This window comes from Mustela erminea, chromosome 9 (genome assembly GCF_009829155.1).
Source record: "Mustela erminea isolate mMusErm1 chromosome 9, mMusErm1.Pri, whole genome shotgun sequence".
Taxonomy (NCBI): Eukaryota; Metazoa; Chordata; class Mammalia; order Carnivora; family Mustelidae; genus Mustela; species Mustela erminea.
Window position 1 is genome coordinate 71,679,011 of NC_045622.1, and position 18,625 is coordinate 71,697,635.

General features: G+C 54.4%; 1 protein-coding gene across 1 annotated transcript in view; it reads left to right on the forward strand.

The window, feature by feature from the left end:
* Window positions 1–18,625, forward strand: part of OTOG (otogelin) — a 76,605-nt gene that overhangs the window by 36,477 nt on the left and 21,503 nt on the right. Inside the window, exons 26-36 of the mRNA XM_032358182.1 lie at window positions 1,559–1,693; window positions 1,934–2,080; window positions 2,374–2,493; window positions 3,905–4,021; window positions 4,725–4,881; window positions 7,569–7,595; window positions 10,117–10,284; window positions 12,767–13,045; window positions 14,649–14,766; window positions 15,503–15,582; window positions 16,095–17,890. Coding sequence (XP_032214073.1) covers window positions 1,559–1,693; window positions 1,934–2,080; window positions 2,374–2,493; window positions 3,905–4,021; window positions 4,725–4,881; window positions 7,569–7,595; window positions 10,117–10,284; window positions 12,767–13,045; window positions 14,649–14,766; window positions 15,503–15,582; window positions 16,095–17,890 — 3,144 coding nt within the window. The remainder of the gene's footprint in view (window positions 1–1,558; window positions 1,694–1,933; window positions 2,081–2,373; window positions 2,494–3,904; window positions 4,022–4,724; window positions 4,882–7,568; window positions 7,596–10,116; window positions 10,285–12,766; window positions 13,046–14,648; window positions 14,767–15,502; window positions 15,583–16,094; window positions 17,891–18,625) is intronic.

The window sequence follows — 18,625 nt, forward strand, 5'->3', positions numbered from 1 at the left end:
TCATGTTTTTTGAGCTTTTATTGTATGCCTGGTGGTCTCCTGAGCCAATCTCATGGATTCCTTTACTTAATTCTCACAGCAACCCTACGAAGTAGAGTTTCTTATCTCATGTTATAGAGGCAGCAATTTAGGCTTAGGGGAGTTGGGTGTCTTGCCTGAGGTCACCCCACTGGGCGGTGGGGTGTCAGGTTTGAACCAAGAAATCTTGGGAGGTTTGGTATGCAAAATCCGTCAGCTCCTGGTGAAGGAAAAGGGATGGTGATTTGGGGGGGTGCACAGTAGAGGCAGGATCCTCAAGAAAAGGGGTACCAACAAGGCAGGTGGGAGAGACACACCCAGGGGACCCTGATTTTGCTAAGGGCCTGTCTCATTATGTAATAGTCAGAGTAATAATAATAACAGACCTTTTGGGAATGAGTCCTAGCTATGTGGAAGGCACAGTATGGCGGTCTTTCACATAATTTCTGTCACCCCGAAAGATAGATAATTGAACTTATTTTAATTTTTAAATTTCAAAGATAATGCATGCTCTGCACCGGTATTTAAAATAATATAGAAGCATATATTAAAAATAAATGTTTGGGACGCCTGGGTGGCTCAGTTGGTTGAGCAGCTGCCTTCGGCTCAGGTCATGATCCCAGCGTCCTGGGATCGAGTCCCGCATCGGGCTCCTTGCTCCGCAGGGAGCCTGCTTCTCCCTCTGACTCTGCCTTCCACTCTGTCTGCCTGTGCTCGCTCTCGCTCGCTCGCTCGCTCTCTGACAAATAAATAAATAAAATCTTAAAAAAAAAAAAAATGTTTCCCTTCACAGCTCTTCTGTTCCCATTCCCTGCTCATAACAGTTAGGTGCGAATCCTGTAAGATTTTATTCCGTGAGACAGACAGACACACAAGCACACACGTACTTTGTTCATATGGATAGGATTCTGCAATTTGCTTTATTCACTTTATACTAGATACCTTAGTCATTGTACTACCAGTACATCTTTCTTCCTTCTGTAAAATTCTACAGAGAGAGCACGCTCTAGTTTGTCTTATTATCCCCCCCATTGACAGACATTTAGATTGTTGCTGATAATTTAAATGAATACTTTTGTGCATGTATCTCTAGAATCTTAGAAGTGGAATTGCCATAAAAAGCTGCATACACATAAGATGCTATTTGGTGCTTGCAATTTGCCCTGCAAAAAGGCTTACAAATTGTCCTCTTGTATATAAGACAGTACCCCTGCCCTATACCCCTGTCAGCACCAGCCATCCCCATTATATAGCCATCCATCCATCTGTCTGTCAGTCCATCCATCCATCCCTCCCCTTCCTCCCTCCCTCCCTCCGTCAGATACTTTTTGGAGATGAGTACATGCTAAGCACAGCACTAGGCACCCAACAGTGAAATTGAGCTTCGGAGAACTGGAGTCCATTGCCCAAAGTCACACAGTTAGTAAGAGCTGTGAGTGGATTGGAAACCACATCAGAGTCCATGTCCCACTACCTCTGGGCCTGTCTGCAGGCTCTTGTCTCTCCCTGGCTTTACTGAACTCCCTTATCTTTTCCCCAGAGCACGTCGGACCTCAGTTTCTCTGTGATTGTTGAGAACATAGACTGCTACAGCTCTGGCTTCATCTGCAGGAAGTTTATTTCCATCAATGTCGGGAACTCTCTCCTTATCTTTGATGACGACTCGGGAAGTCCTGTAAGGCCCTGTGCGGGTTCAGGTTGCACAGACAGTCTGTATGTTAGTAGGGGCTGGGGCAGAAGAGGGCCAGGGACTGGTAAGTTGGGGCTGGTAAGTCAGCAACTGAACTCCTTGGTCAGAGTCAAAAACAGAGCGGTCAATGTCAGGGTGTGAGGGAGGCGTGTTTCTGGAGCTGGGAACCTGACCGAGGTGTTGGGGGCCACTCAGCCTCAGGAATGACCATCTCTGTCCCTGTAGAGTCCTGAGAGCTTCCTGGATGAGAAGCAGGAGGTCCACACATGGCAAGCGGGGTTTTTTACACTGGTGCATTTCCCAAGGGAGCACATCACCCTCTTATGGGACCAGAGAACCACAGTGCACATCCAGGCGGGGCCACAGTGGCAGGTACTTGTATGAGCAGTGACCTTCCCAGGGCCCTCTGCTCCTACCTGGAACTGACCCAGGCCACCGGGCATCCTTACACGAGCTGTCCCCTCACTGAGGAGCCAGGAATATCATGCCTCCCTCCCTGTCTGCCCCTACCCGACTCCGCGCCCTTCTCCTCTGACTCTTCTCCTCTCCCTCTTTACATCGTGGCCCCAGAAGTTGCTTCGGGCTTGTGACGGACTCCCGGGCTCATGACAACCACTCATCCCTCATGTTCCTGCAGGTGACTGCGGTGTCCTCTCTTCTTTCAGGGCCAGTTGGCGGGACTGTGTGGGAACTTCGACTTAAAAACCATCAATGAGATGAGGACTCCAGAGAATTTAGAGTTAACTAACCCCCAGGAGTTTGGCAGCAGTTGGGCTGCAGTCGAGGTAAAGCTTCCCCGGGCCGGCTTCCTCCCTTGCTCAGATGGGCCCCGGCTGGACCGAGGGGACCTGGCCCCAGGTCAGGGACACTGGTATGAGTGGGACTGCTTGGTCAACGGCTCTCCCCGCCTCTGACCCAGAGGCCTTTGACTCTGTTCTGTGGCCCAAGGACATGTACCACCTGTCTCACACATCAGGCTGCACCTGTGGCTTGGATGAAGCCCTCCTGGGAGGGTGGGGGGCTGAGGAGGAAAAAAAGTCTTTGTCCCAGGAGAGACGACCACTTACTTACTAGGGAAGATGAGGTTGGTTTGAACAAGACCTTCTCAGCCATCTCTGTGCCCCCAGTGCCTGGCACTAGGTCGGTCCAGAGGAGAGTCCACGAGAGACCCATGTGGACTGAGGCAGTCAGAGCAGGCTTCCTGAAGGAGGTGGGAATAGGCCTCTGAGAGGGAGGACAACTTCAGCAGAGGCGGAAATGTGGAGGATGTCCCTGGGGTTTGGGAGATGGCTGAGGTCCCCGAGTTGTGAGCTATGGAGGAAAGCAGCACTGAACCGAGACTGAGAGACCTAGGTTCTTGTCTTGGGCCATCCAGTGACTTGTTGGGTGAACTTGACTAGGTTCCATCTTCTCCGTGGTCCTCTGAAGGAACTGTGCCAGGAGAAGGATGGAAACCGGATTTAATCTCTTGTGACAACTCTGATCAGTCAGAAGAGGTGGCCTGGGAAGCTGTGTTGAGAAATACTTAAGACTCACAACAGGCTCAGCTAGAAGAAGATCTGCGATTGATTAGTTATGTCTGCCATGGGTGCAGCAGCAGAGAGTGGTGATATGAGTTTACATATGTGCCTTTGACAGAGTCATCCTAGGTGCCTAATTCTCTATTGGGAAGTAGATGAAGATGAGCTTATATAGACCGGGATCAGGGAACAGTCATGGCTTGGAGCCCAGTGTAATCCTGAGGTGGGACAACGCTCTTCTTGCAGCCTCAGGAGAGCAGGCTCTACCTACCGCCATTTTAGAGAAGCAGAGAGGAGAGCTTCAGCGTTTTTGCTAGCTGATGGCCAGAGGGGATCCTCAGCTCCTAGGGAGCACCCACCATTCCCACCATGTGAGAGCCCCTCCATGGCTGCTTGCTTCCTCCCAGCCATTAAGGTGGGGGGAGTCCAGGGAGATGGGATCTACCATCTTATGTAGTCACGTACACATAACTGCGTCCATCCCACCACCTCTGCCTTCTTTTGTTTGTTTGAAGCAAGTCATGGATCCTTCCCACACTCAAGGGGAGGGGATTATACAAGGACTTAAGCCTCAGGAGTCAGGGGATCAAGGAGCTACGCTAAGAGTCTGTCCACCACACGAGGCACCAGGCATTGTGGGGGTAGGGAGATCAACAGCCCTGCCTTTGCCTCGCAGTGCCCAGACACCCTTGACCCCTGGGACACGTGTGTCCTGAATCCTCTCCGAGAACCATTTGCCAGAAAGGAGTGCAGCATCCTGCTCAGCGAGGTGTTTGAGATCTGTCACCCCGTGGTGAGTGGACCCCAGCCCCAGTTCTCCCGAGCCCCTCCCCACCTTCCTGTGGTTCCTTCTGCTCTCAGAACCCCCCACCCCCATGCCCCAGGAGAGGCACCGCAGGTCTAGAAAGGAGACCCACCTCTGCCAGTCCCTTGCCTCCAGCTTGCTCCGATGAGCTTGTCCTATTTCCCCAGGTGACCCAGGACAGACAGCCAGAAAAACAGCTTCCATGCCTTTTTCAAACCTATCTCAATCTGGCTCTTCCTTCTGGTGAGGAAGTTTCTCTCACAGTGGACACAAACCCTCGTGTGCCCTGGCGTGTCAGCCTGTGCCTCTTCTGCCCTCCGTGGAGACGGAGCATGGCACCCCCCACCCAGGACCTCGAAGGCTGCCGTTGGCCTGGCTTTGCCTCTCTCTGGCCCTGGCTGGGTGTCCATAGCCCATGTCTGTTTCTCAGCCTCACTGTTAGCTTCTGGATCCAAGAGCATAGGGCTGTGGAAGGCGGGGGCTTAATTCTCAAAAGTGGGGTCTGCCTGGGCCGTGGAGTTTTTCCCTCTGAGCTGGCTCCCTGTGTGCCCTCAGCCCACTGGGTAGCTCTCCCCAGCCTGCAGTCCCTTCGTGTGGACACAGAGCCCTGCTGCCGGAGGTATTAGCTGAGAAGCCAAAGGACTAATCTTTGGGAGCTGTCCTCTGACCTCTGACTTCTGACCTCCTCCAGGTCGACGTCACTTGGTTTTATTCAAACTGCCTGACAGACACCTGTGGGTGCAGCCAGGGTGGTGACTGTGAGTGTCTCTGTGCCAGCGTGTCCGCCTATGCCCACCAGTGCTGCCAGCACGGGGTAGCTGTGGACTGGCGGACCCCACGCCTCTGCCGTGAGTATCCAGAGCGATCACCCTGTGTGGGGGTGGGGGCCCTCTGTGGGCAGGCCCAGAGGCCGCCATCACTCTGGCTGGGGTTCTGGAGTACTTGGTACCAGCTAGGCACCAACTAGTGTGCCCGTCTCTTTCACCAAATTCATAAAATCCCTATCAAGTAGGAGTTCATTCCTGTTTCACAGCTGAGAAACAGGTTAGACAGCGAGAGAGATGCAGTGTCACCCTCAAGGTCACACGGGTTAGTGGTGGAGCCAGGGCTTGTCTTCAGGTGGTCTGGCTGCAAATATGTGCTCTTAACCACTTTATCAGGGGAGTCAGGAGCCCTGAGTTTCAGACCCACACCAGCCATTTGCAAGCAGTGTGGCCTCCAGCAAGTCACGCAACCTCTCTGGGGGTCAACTTTATCATCTGAAAAGTAGGATGAGAAAACCTGCCCCACCAGGTTTGTTGTGAGGATCAAATGGAACTTAAAAAGCCTTTGTCAGCTAAGATGGGCTGTACGCTCCATCCAGTAAAGATATTTCAAGTATGCGTTCATACACATACACAGATACACACACACACACACACACACACACACACACACACACAGTTGGTAGTATACATGTGCATCATCAAACAGATACCAGAGTAAATATGTTTAAAAAATGAAATAAAATATATAGAACATTACATTATTCACGCACCAATTATTTTTTTATTATTTGTTCCTGCACGCCAGTGGTCTTCCTGGCACCAGCACGCCTCACTTTGGGGAGCAGTGGTTATCCCACAGGCTCTGGGACCAGACTCTCTGCATTCAGGCCCAAGCCCCACCCAGCAGGGTGACCTGGGGCCCGATCTCCACACTCGGACTCCTGCGTGAGGGCTAAGAGCCCTCCCTTGCAGGGCATTGCGAGCATTGAGGGAGCTGACACATGTGAGGCACGGGGCACCGTTCTCTGTGTTATCGCTGAGGTTGCTGTCATTTCTCACGGGGACACGGGTGCTGGCTTGTCCTGAGCCCTGAGAGCTCCAGGAAGGATGACGCTGGGAAAAAGATGGAGAAGAATCTGGCCTCTGGCCTCCCTTTTCTCTGACTGGTTTCCTCTGAGACCCTTCCACTGCAAAGGCTCTGTGGCCGTGTTCGGTGGCCCTCCCTCTATTTCTCAGTAAAAATCCTTCATGAAGGAGAAGGGAGCCCAGATTTACCCAGGATCCTCTGTGTGCCTGGCCCTGGGCCTTCTGCGCATTAGCTCATTGATATTCGGGGCTAGGGACACCTCACCCGGGACACCAGATTTAAGGAGGCACCAAAAACCAGTAATGTAGATAAATCACATTTTAAGGAAATATTTTTTAAAAATCAAACTCAATGTAAAAATATCTGTGGCTTTGATGAACAAAATAGCAAAGTTTTAAGTAATGACAGAGTCGATGGTATTGATTTTCCCTTCTGCCTCAGTATCTCATGTGGCTTGGCTAGGCGCTATCATTGATCCTGTCTTTGTTTTAAATTTTTGATATTTGGTTCATCGTGGATATTTTGCATTAATTTAAAAAATTTTAAAACAGTGCATTAAAAAATTATGTGTCTTAATTACAGAGGTGTCTGATGCCCCCTTCCCTTTTGGACGCAAGGTGAGCAACTGTTTTGCTCTAGTCCAGAACTCACAAATCTGTGGGGCAGCTACCCCTGGTGGTCCCATATTATAGAGCAGGGTGCTAAATTTCAGAGAGGTTGAGTAGCTTGTCCCAGTATGCACAGCTGAAGAGTGAGAGAGATGGAATTTTAACTCAGGTCTGACTCTTCTGGGCTACCTCCCACTGACCAGAGACTCCAACATCCAAATTTCTAGTTCAGACTTCTGAGTCAACAAATGAAGGAAAGGGAGTCCTTTCCCATAGCCACACTGTGGGTCAATCTCACGCCTAGTGCTCTTTCTAGAGGTCAGTGCCAAATGCAAAGCGATAGTATTGATCATGGCATTAGGGGTAAGGGGTGGATTTGGTGGCTCTCTTTAGACAATGCCTATGAGTGAGGGAGGGTCCTTCTGCCTTCACCCAAGGTCTATCCAACTGGCCCCTCATGGCCTTGCTTCTGGCTTTAGGTGCCCCTGCAAGGTCCCCCAGTTTGCTGCAGTAGACTACAGAATCCAAGGCTGAGACGTCTGGATAACAGCCTGTGGTGCTGATCTGGGCCACTAGAGGGTGCGCTGAGCACACATTTGGAGGAGCTTGTTGTAGCCTGATGGACACTACACTGGGGCCTGAAAAAGCCTTCGCTCCTGGAAGTCCCTGATTCCCTTCCACGGAAGGTTCTTGAAATACCAACTTCTGTCTTGTGCTCGCATTCCTCAAGGTCCTGCCAAAACACTTGTGATTGGAGCTCCCACTCCTTGATTTTGACCTTGCCCTTTGGGGGTCTCACAAGATGCCACATTCTGTCCAACACTCATTCACTCATTCACCCATTCGCTCATTCGATACTTGCTGAGTGCCTCCTCTAGGCCAGCCTTTGAGCTCTGCACCAGGCACACAAGGAGTTGTGGTATTTCTTATACCTTAAGATATCTGAGTCCAATGACCATGCCTAGATCTTGGAGTTTGGGAGGCAGGCCAGATCTAGGACAGCTGGGATGTTAGGGGCCGTGACTCTGCCCATCTGCTCCAGGCTTCTCAAGAAGTCTTGTTCTCTCTTTCAGCCTATGACTGTGACTTCTTTAACAAAGGTAAGCCCATCTGCCCCAAGTGGAGCCTGGGGGCGCTGAGTACTACCAGCCCCGCCCTGCTGCCCTGACAGCATCCGCTGACCCTGGAAGAGCTGTGACAAGGTGCAAGGAGAGACCGCACCGAGTGGAGAGAACCAGACAGTGTAGAGGCTGGGCTGCCCCAGAACTCTGTCTCTAGAAGCTTCTGCCGTCCCTCTCTCGAGGCCAGGCCAGGCCACCTTCCTGGGAGTTTTTCTCACCCAGGGCAGCTTCATCAGGGAGTTAAAAACCCCATTCCCACCAGTATGCCACGCTAGGGCCATCACAGACTTGCTCATCAGGCTCATGGGAATATTGTCTTGGGTCTCCTGAAGGTTCGAGAGGCGAAGTCAACTGCAAACTGCTCTTTCTGAGGATGGCTGGGGCAAAACCTACAGCTTGGTTCAGCCTGTCAGATTCATCTTCCAATTTAGCCAAGGTCACAGGGTACCAGGAAATGCTCCAACTTCTGCAGTAGCTAGGGTGAAAATACCGGTTGCAACGAAAGACCCAAAGGAGGCTAATGTCCAGTGTGAGAACTCATTATTCAGTTTAGTCACCAAGGTGACAGGCAATAGGGTGGAAAGTCAGATCCTGGCAGAGTTAGATGCTTGGCAGGTCCTTGGTACCATTCACCTTTGACTTCTGAGCCCTGCTCCCTCCCCTTCCGGGTACCACGCTAGGAACAGGCCTATACGAGCCTAGTCCCAAGCTGTGTCCTCAGTTACATGCATTATCAGATTTGGGGTTGAGACATGTCCCACCAGCAGAGCATAGCAGGTGAAATGGAGAGAGACAGACTAGAGGCCAGAAGATCAGTGAGGGGGTCTGCGAGATAAGAGCTGGGCCAGTGTGAAGAATAATTCAGGGACTACAGGCCCTCCAAAATGTTAGCCCCCCAGGGACTCCTGAGGGCCAAGGGCTCCCTCCTGGCTATGAGGAAGCTTTCCTTACAAGAATGAGTAATGAATAAGAATGAATCTGTAACAGAATTGCAGTCCCTGGGACAGGCAAGGTCTGTCTGACATCAGGCAAGACATTTCAGCGAGACAACTCCGAGAAGAGTTTTCTCCCTTCTGTGGCATTTTGGGTGGCAGTAACTGGCAAAGGACAAGCTGTTTCTAGCATCGTCCTCCTACTCATCCTCCTACCCATCCATTCCTTGCTCTGCTCTTCTACCAACATGTTCTCCGGTCCAGGCCCTTTGCTGGGTGCTGTGGAATCAGTGGTCAAAGAGACCTGTCCCAGTGGCGTTCTGGAGCTGGAGCTGGAGCTGGAGCTGGCTGACATGGGCCCTAGAAAGCCATGGGGTGTGCCTGCTCTCAGACATTCGGTCGGTGGTTTGAAACTGACCCCTGCCATGAGCCGTGGAAATCAGCAGTCACTGCAAAGTGGGGTTTTGTTTGTTTGTTTGTTTGAGAGTTTACTGTTGTGCGTTTCCTAGCACAACGCTGCCTGTTTCCCATGTGGTCCGGGAGACACACGTGCATCCACCCCCAAGGTCCTCCTCGTAAGAGCCGTGATCAGGGCAGGCTGTGCTCCAGGGGCTGGTGGAGTGCTGAGGAGGAGGGATGACGTTTGTGTGTGGCGGGAGAGGGTGCAGGGAGAGCTTCTCCAAGGAGGTGACATTTGAGCTGGGCCCCAAAGGTTGAGTAGGCGTTTGCCAGGCACAAACCACGGAGGACGCCTCTGAGTGGGCGGGCAGCATGAGGACAGGCATGAGGTAGAGCACAGCATGGCTCTTCTAAGGAAGCGCTAGAGAAGTTCAAGGTGGCGGGCCAAGGGTGTGGGGAGTTGGTGGAGTGTGGGGTGTGAAGGGTCCCTGAATTCAAGCTGGGCCCTTGGAGTCCATCCTGAGGGTAATGGGGAGCCATTAATCCCAGCAGGGAGTGTGTCTAGAAAGGGGATTCGGGCACCTGTGGGGAGGAAGCCCTGGAGTCTGGGGTGGGGTGCCTCTGACACCAGAGGCAGGGAGGTTGGTTTTAAGGCAACTGTCTAGAAAACCCCTGGCCCTCTCTAACCTATACCAGCAATGGTAGGAACCCAGAGCCACAAAAAGACACATTTGAGATAAGTAGGTAAACACTGATGTTGAGACTGAGACCCACTGACATTCATCCTTCAGGCGTTGAGTGATCAGAGACCATCTCTGATGTTGAGTCCCAGAGGTAACCCTGACTAGAGCGGTGGCTGCATGACAGGCCAGTGGTGGGACATCTGCAGGCATGGGGGTGGGGCAGAGGTCTCCCGTGGGTGGCCCTGTTCCCAGGTTTTCCCAGTGAAATTATTCAGGCGGTGTGCAGAGGGTCACTTCCCATTAAGGACTGACTGCCTAGAGCTCATGCCCTTTCCTTCTTGGGGACCTGAGCTCCCTGGGGCCCAGGGTAAGGGAAGTGACTGGAAGTAGCTCTCTCGTACCCTCTCTTTTCCCCACCTCTGGCAGGATGGGAGGTGCGCAGAGGCCCAGGGAGGCAGGCCTCACGACTGGACCCCTTCTCTCCAGCACTAGGTAAGGGTCCGTACCAACTGGCCAGCTTGGCCGCTGGCAGTGTCTTAGTGACCAGCAAGGCAGTGGGCGGTGCCGTGGTCCTCGTGAGCGCGGAGGATGTGGCTCCAGGAGACATTGTGAACTTCCTGCTGACGGCTGCACTATACAAGGCCAAGGCACATGGTAAGGCCTACCTCCAGCCCCACTGCAGCCCTTGGTGGAGGGAGGGGAGGGTGCTGAGACCCTAAGCAGTCTGCAGTGTCTGGAGAAATGTGGGGCTCCAACAGGTACCCCTTTCCCAGCCGAGACAGGCCTCTGGGTCAGCCTGTTAGTCTGTTCAAATGGCCACCTTCCATTTTCTCCCTGGAAAAAGCAGGGAGGCCAAGGTCCAGATGTACCTCTAGACCTTGCTTTATGCCATTGCTGTGTTCTGGTCAGGCTTGGGGGCAACAGCTGCTCCTTCCTCTCCTAACCCTCCTTCCTACTCTTAATCCTCTTTCCCCTGTCCTCCTCCTCCTCTTCTCCCCTGTCCCCACCGTCTTCCGTCTCTTCCTGCTTCTCCTTCTCTTTGGCCTCCTCCCCTCCCCTCCAGTTTGGAGACTGGATAGACTGTAAGTCCAGAGGGGCACTGGCTGATGGACTGACTGCTGGGGGCCTTGTTCCTGTGAACAGAGGAGCAGCTCTTAACGGGCTCAGGTCATTATCCTGAATTCTAGGACACGTCTAGAACCAGCCATGGCCTCTTGGGTCACAGACGGTCCGCAGACCTGACTGGCCTCGCGTTAGTGGGCACTGTCCTCCCTTCAGAGTTCAGTAGTGCTGAACGAGTGGCAGGAACCTTGCCTGGCGCAGAGGGAACCCTGGATGGTATTTTTGCTGGGCCCTGGGCCTGCCAAGGCCTCAGTTCAGCCAGTGCTGGGAAGTCTCTCCTGTGCATTTGTGTGTGTCCCAGTGTGTGTGACCACTGTGATCAGCATTTCTACCCCTGCACCTGCTGGCCCCATCTAGTCAGTGTCTCCCCAACCACAGGGATGTGGCCCATCCCAGCATCCACTGGAACTGTGACCCGAGACACTTCTCACAGGGTTCATTCCTGTCTCAGAATTTCAGTTCTCAGATGAGGGTCTGCAGCTTACCTGGTGATGATGACCTCGCCCCTCCCCCTCATCCCTCCTTCCCTGCCTTTACCCCTCCCTCCTGTTCATTGAGCCCTATTCCCAGGCCAGGCACAGACCTGGGCACTGGGGCATCAGGGATGGAAGAGACACTTCCCTGCCCACCAGAAATCCACAGTCCCATCCAGGAGACAGACACAATATGAGCATGTTACGGTCGTGCCTGCTCCTGGGTCCCATCCCTGTGGCCGACTGTGTGGAGGTGAAGATCGTGGGATCTGGCCTTAGTCTGCCTGGTCTCCTAGTCCTGCCTCCCTCTTCTACCGGCACTTTGACTTTGAGTCTCACTTCCCTCATCTGTAAAATGGGAATAACAGGAGCATCCCCTGCTGACCTGCTACGGATTTTACTTGTTTATGATGTGTATCTTCCTTCCACTTAAATGTAAGCTCCATCAGGGCAGGGATTTTGGTCCTTTTGTTTCAGATTGTGCCTACAACAGCACCTGGCACATAGTAGGGCCTCAGAAAATGTGAGCTGCAGAAGGAATGAATTTGCCACCTATTAGGTTCTCTTGGAAATTAATAACCCAGCAGGCAGAGGCCTTGCTTAGCATCGTGCCTGGCACATAGTAAGTCCCTGACAGATACTACTTAGTGTTTTTCCACCAATAATGAATCCTTCCTCCGGTTGCTTCCTGTCTCCTCATAGCTGTTCAGGGGTGTGTGACAGGACTACATGGGCAGGGAGGGAAGACACATCGAGCCCTGTGCCATGTGCTTTCGCCCCTCACCACGGCCCAGGCACGTTCAGTCATTCACTTACATCATAGCCAGTTGAGGCAGGCTGGGACTCCTGGACCCCTCCTTATGTGGATTAGGGGGTTATCCACGCAGCAACAAGCTCTACTTTCTAGACCTGGGCCTTTGTGGACACAGGAGAGAGGACAGCAGAGACCAGTCGTGGGGCTGAGGGCAAGCCCTTCTCCTCTCAGGGTCAGTTTTCCCATCTGTGGGTTGGACTCCACATTCCCTCAGTCCGCCAGCTCGGACCCTGTGGGATTCTGTGTGGAGCAGGACCAAGCTGGGGTCACTGACACCTGTCAGATCAGCACCCGCCAGCCTGTCCAGAGTGTCCGGTTGAACGTGACTCTTCTAGGGTGGGCCGTGTCTGTTGGTCTGCTCACTGCTGTCTCCCCGGCATTATCAGAGCATCCTCCAAATGTTTACAGAGCCAGGAAAGGAGGGAGAGAGAAAAAGGGGAGGGAGGGAGGGAGAGAAGGAGGAAGGAGAGAAAGGAGGTGGGAGGAAGACACCTCCCAAGGTTTGGCAGCTGGCAGCTTCTCTAACCTTCCACTTCCCTCAGGCAGGGGTGGTGTGTGCAGAGGGCCGGCCCGCAGGCAGAAGTGGGCAGGCAGGCGTGGAGGAGCAGGGCCCAGCTACTCCACGGGCAGGTGGCTGTCTTGAGTCACTGAGTGCAGATGCACGCCAGGCTCGGCCCCTCCTCTGGGCCCCTCCCTGCGCTCACCTCACGCACCTGGCTCTTTACAGACCCGGATGTGGTGTCCCTGGAGGCAGCAGACAGACCCAACTTCTTCCTCCATGTCACAGCCAACGGGTCTCTGGAGCTGGCCAAGTGGCAGGGCAGCGCAGCCTTCCACCGCCGTGCCTCCTTCTCACTGCACCGGGGGACGTGGCAGGCCGGCCTCGTGGCCCTGGAGTCACTGGCAGAGCCTGGCTCCTTCCTTTATGCGTCAGGCCCCACGCTGGTCCTGCGGCTGTACGAGCACACAGAGGTGTTCCGCCGCGGCACGTTCTTCCGCCTTCTGGGTAGGTGTGTCCACCCCGCCATCGCCTCAGCCCCTCCTCACACTGCCCTTCCTGCCCTCTCCCACCGTACCCTCCCAACTGCCCCCAAGAGGCAGAATTCCCACTCTCCTGGCAAGGGGACGCCACACTTGGGTGCTGCCCCTAAGATGGGAGGTGGACTGACCTCCATGTTGGTGGCCTGGGGAGCCGTGGGCAGTGGGGCCTGGGGCCCAGCCAGCTTCCTGGGTCCTGCCTACACCCATAGGCCAATTACATGATCTAAAAATAGGGCAGCCTTTGTGGACACGAGGTAAGAAGGGTTCCTGACTGCAGCTTGCAGAGGACACTGGCTCAGGTTTCTTGCTGATGGGGACACATGCCTGCCCTGTGAGCTCAAAGACCTCCCCCTGGGCACCAGGCTGAGGGGCCAGCAGCCTCCCTCTGTCCCCCATGGGAGGCCCAGGACCCTGGGCAGGTGATGGGGCAGCTCCACACCCTTTCCAGCTAAGGCCAGGGGCTTCCAGGGCTCTGCCATCCCCCTGGCAGGTGGGTCTGCCCCCAAGGGCTTGCTCTCTGCTTATACCCTGGAGGAAGTGAGCACAATTTCTCTACCACTGCAGGCAGGCCTCTCTGTCCTGCAGGCACATGCATGTTTGTGCCTGTGCGGGCGCCTTGAGCTGCATGAATGGGTCCATTATATATGTTCACAAACATATCTCCAACCAGCCCCCCCATTGATCATGGGCCTTGCTCTGGGCCTGGTTCATAGTTGGTGCTCCCCAAATGTAAGTTCTCAGTTCTGGCCTCCAGGATCCTAGAAAAGCAGGTTTCTTCAGAGCCCACCTATGTCTTCCCAGTCAGGCCATGGTTTCAGAGACAGGTTGCACGTGTTAAGATGGTCTGGGGTCTCGTCTGCCTCCATGTCCCCCATTGCCTGCTTTCTCTGAGGAGTCCTCATCTGTCAAGGCACTGGCCACAGGACCTTTTCTTCAGGAAATCCTCCTGGGAGAGTAATTTTCCTGGCATCTTCTGTGCCTCAGTTTCCTTAGCTATAAAATGGGGATAATAATAGTGCTACATCATAGGATTACTGTGAGCATTAATAAGGAAAAACTTATGAGATGTTGAATGTCGTGTTTGGTGCTGTTCAAGAGTTGGCTATTGTTTTTGTTGTCATTATTGTTATTCTTAGCCTCCAAGTGTGCAGGGCAAGCCTGGCCATCAAGGTCCCAGAGGAGCAGGGTGACAGGACAACCTTATGCAGGGGATCAGGGGTCGCAACCTTCTCTTTGGCTTACCCTCAAAGCCCAGCTGCACCTGCCTGCTCTGTACCTCCCTGCCACAGGGTTCTGAGCCCCTACTCCAAGTTCCCACAGCCCCATCCCAAGGATCCCCCAGGCACCGACCCCTGCTCACAGGAATAGTTTTCCCTTAGGTTGATTTTTATTTTATTTTGTATTTTATTTTATTTTTCCTTGCTTTTCCTACATGTGTCCATTTGTCTCTTGCATGGAGCAGGGTGGGGATAGGTGGAGCTAGGATTACCTCTGTGTCTGTCTCCTGGCCCTGAGCTGGTACTCAGTCTCGCTCAGTGCTGGGACTCTGGTGCGGCTCACCTTTCCAGATGCCAAGCCCTCAGGGGCTGCCTACCCCCTCTGTGAGTGGCGCTATGATGCTTGTGCCAGCCCCTGCTTCCAAACCTGCCGGGACCCACAGGCAGCTGGCTGCCGGGACGTGCCGAGGTGAGGGAGCACGGGGTCCAGGTGTGTATGTCAGTGTATTTGAGCATGCGCATGTGCAAATGGGTGTGTAGTCTGTGTAGTCTGTGTAGTCTGTGGGCAGAGGCATGAGCATGTCCTGAGATTTATGTGTGTGCTCACAGGTACTCGTGATTGCATTGTGTGTGTGTGTGTGTGTGTGTGTGTGTGTGTGTGTGAACTAGAGTGCAGCTGACTTACATGGGCATGTGTGAGTATTGATTTGTGTGATGTGCATACAGCTGGGCTGTGTGTGTATTCATGTGGGTATACTGGTGTCCGTGGGCCGCACACAGCTGTGCGTATGTACACGTGTGTGAGCTGTATGCACCTGGGTGTTGGTGCAGCTGTGTGTGCACGAAGGTTTTGATAGTCTGTATGGATGTGTGGGTGTCTGTGTGAATGTTTTCGAGTCTTGCGGGTGGGACAGTGTGCCTAAATGCAAACACATGGAAACGCACGCGTGTGTGTGTGTGTGTGTGTGTACGTGCACAGGTGTGTGCATAAGCAGACCTTGTTCATGTTTCTCTCTTGGTCTGAGGAGTATGAGTGCAAAAGTGTGCAACATGCATGTTCAGGTGTATGTACTTCTGTACACGTGTCCCTGGGGGTTCATGTGACGTGTGTCATAAGGAGGGATGAAGCTGTGCTCGCTCCATGTGAAAGAGATGATTGTCCCCCATGTCTCCAGCTACTAATTGGCTCCCTGCTCTGTCCTCAGGGTGGAAGGCTGTGTGCCTGCCTGTTCCACTCCCAAGGTCCTGGATGAAGTCACACAGAGATGTGTCTACTTGGAGGACTGTGAGTGGCCCAGATTTCTCATCCCTCCCTCAGATTTCCTCTAAATCTCCAGCTTCTGCTTTGACCAACCATGTCCAGAGCCCCCAGGTCCCTAGAGAAGCAGGGTCAGCATAGGAGCCTCTGGAAGAGACCCTTAGAGTAGGCAGAGACCCCATCCAGCCCATTCTTCCCACTAAACAGAGAGAAAAATGAGGCCCAGAGTGGAGAGGGGACTGGCTTGGGATCAGGTGGTAGGGATGCAGTACAGGCAAAGGCAGACCAGAGGTCCATTGGCTCTGAGCTTGGGCTTTGAGGTATGGGGCAGAGTCCAGACCTGCGGAGTCCTCCAGTCCCACACAACAGAAGCCCCTGGGTTGGTCAGACTGCCTGACTGGCAGCTGGAAGCTGCCTTCTCCCATGCTCACCTAGGCTGCTGGCTCAGGAACCCTACCTCACAGCCCTGCCCAGTGAAGACACCCCTGGGGCAGGCAGAAGGTATCCCATTATCTGAGCTGCTTCTTTCTTTGCCCCAGGTGTGGAGCCCATGGTTTTGGTTCCCACAGAGTCTCTTGGTGACCAGACCCTGCCTCCCAGTCAGGAGCTGCCCACTCTCAGTGGCAAGGAGCTGCAGTTTACACAGGAAGCGCCCGGGACCCCCTCCCACAAGCCAGTGCATGGTCCCGCTGCCCCACTCACCACAGCTCTGAATCCACCCATGGCAGTTACTGAGGGGCCAGAGCTGGCTCCAGGCCCCACGCAGGCCACTCTGCAGCTGCCACCGGGGGTCACTTCACCTAACCTCCCTGCCCCCGCCACAGAGGCCCCAGCCAGCATGGGAGCGACCGCCAGCCACCTGGCTACCACCCTTACCCCAGAATCCTCATCCCTCTCCCTTTCGCAGCAGACACCCAAACCTAGTATAGGGTCAGGGGCTGTGAAGACAACGAGGGTGACTGTGACCTTTTCAGGGAGCCCCAATATCACAGACTCAGCCCAGTCACCCCCCGCACCTCGCTTCCCACTCATGACCAAAGCTGCGACAGCCCCAGGCCCCGGCTCTTTGCCTATCAGGACCACCCCGCTCCAGCCCTTCCCAAGCTTGGAGTTGCCTACGAGTTCCTCCTCCAGGCCTGTGGCTTCCCCTGCAGTGACCTCCAGGCCTCCCACTTCCTTGGGATCCCACAAGACTTTGCTGACACCTGCAATCATAAAAGTCATGAACAAGACAGGGATGCCCCAGCCCACAAAGGCCCAGAGCGTTTCAAGGCCCAGCAGCCTCCCAGCCGAGGCTAGGACAACAGCACAGCAGGTTCCTGTCAGTGCTCTGGCTACCAAGAGAGTGGAGACAGCACCACCCATGGAGAAGCAGCCTGGGCCCAGCCAGTCCGCAGGCACCCCAGCATCCTCACTTCTAAGACCCATCCCTACTGCCCCACTCCACCCCACCCGGCAAACTACCATAGCCTCTGGGCCTTCAGCTCTGCCCCCGGGGACCCCAGCTGCCGCCAGCCCATCCACACTCGCTCACAGGCTGGGGGTCACTCCCTTCATGTCCGTGGATTTGACTCAGCCACCCCAGCTCCTCTCTGGTCTGCCTCTTGATACCAGCCTGCCCTTGGCCAAGGTGGGCACATCTGCCCCAGTGGCCATGCCCGGGTCCAAGGGTTCTGTCGTCACCCTTCCACTCCGGCAGCAGGCCACATCTCCCACTATGGCCACAACCCCACCTACGCAGACCCTCAGCTCAGCACCGCCTCTCACCCCTGCTGTCGTGGCCCAGGTAGGCCTACCCAGCTATACAACCCCTCAGGCAGGAGGCACGGCACCCGGCCTGCTTCTGGGAGCCACGTTGCCAGTCTCTGGAGTCGTGGCCATGGCTGAGGGGGGAGCCCCCACGCTCTCTGCTGCCCCACACAAGAGCACCACAGAGAAGATGGCCATTCTGTCCAAGCAAGTGTCTCTGCCCCCCTGGATATATGGTCCTGCCCAGGGGGTGCCCACAGAACTCACGCCTGCTATGGCCCACACTTTGTCTGCCTTGGCACCGGAGGCTGATGGCCCCTGGGCCGTCACAGTGCCACTGGTGCCCACATCTTATCCCCTGAGTCGTGTCTCGGCCAGGACCGCCTCCCGGGAGAGCTCACTCGTTCTGCTCCCTCAGCTGGCCCAGGCCCATGGAACCCCGGCCGGACCGCAGCTTCCAGCAGAACTGGAGGCAGAGGCCACCACCAAGCAGTCTGGGCGCTCAGCCCCCGCCCAGAGCATCGCAGCGAGTTCGGCTGAGACCTTAACAACCACCACTGAGGAAAGCACATCTCCCACCTGTGTTGTGAGTGACCTATCAGGCCACCCCAGTGTGGTCCCCTTATGTCCCTCTCTCCTGGGCCACTTGACTGGGACACCATCATGGCGTCACATTCCTCACAGCCTGGGGCAGCTTCTCCTTTACCAACCACCAGGCTGCAAGATGGCGGTTCAGTCACCGCCCTCAGGCTTGCCCCACACTCTGGAGCTGACAAATTTTGCAGGCTCTTCTGGGTCCCTGATGTCATGGCAGAGTCTCACCATTTCCCTAGGGCCAACTGGATGACTTAGTGTGACACCAGAACGTGGAAACATGAGTGTGCTGGGGGGTGTATGTTTGTATCCGTAGAGTCACGTGGGACTGTGTGTGCAAAGTTTACATGTGTGAGACTCAGGGCGAGCAATCATATATCTGTGTGTGTGCTGTATGGTGTCACGAGACAGTGTAGATCTACATTTGTAAGAAAGATTGTGTGTGCGTGTGCATGTGTGTGTGCGTGTGCTTGTGCTTGCTCAGGTTTCTCTGAGTCTGAGCTTGCACGTCTGCACATCTGTGTACCTGGACCTCTCTACCAGGGCTGGACAGATACGCAGAAATCCTGGGGATTCAGTCCCTGATCCCCAATCTCATGCTCAACTCGTCCCCAGGCCCCTGAGGGGCGTGTTGGGTGGGTTGAGGGTGACGACACCATTCCCTAGTAGTTATACCTCTGGGTCCCCTGCCCTGCTACAATTGACTTTGGAAAGGATCTTATGCCCT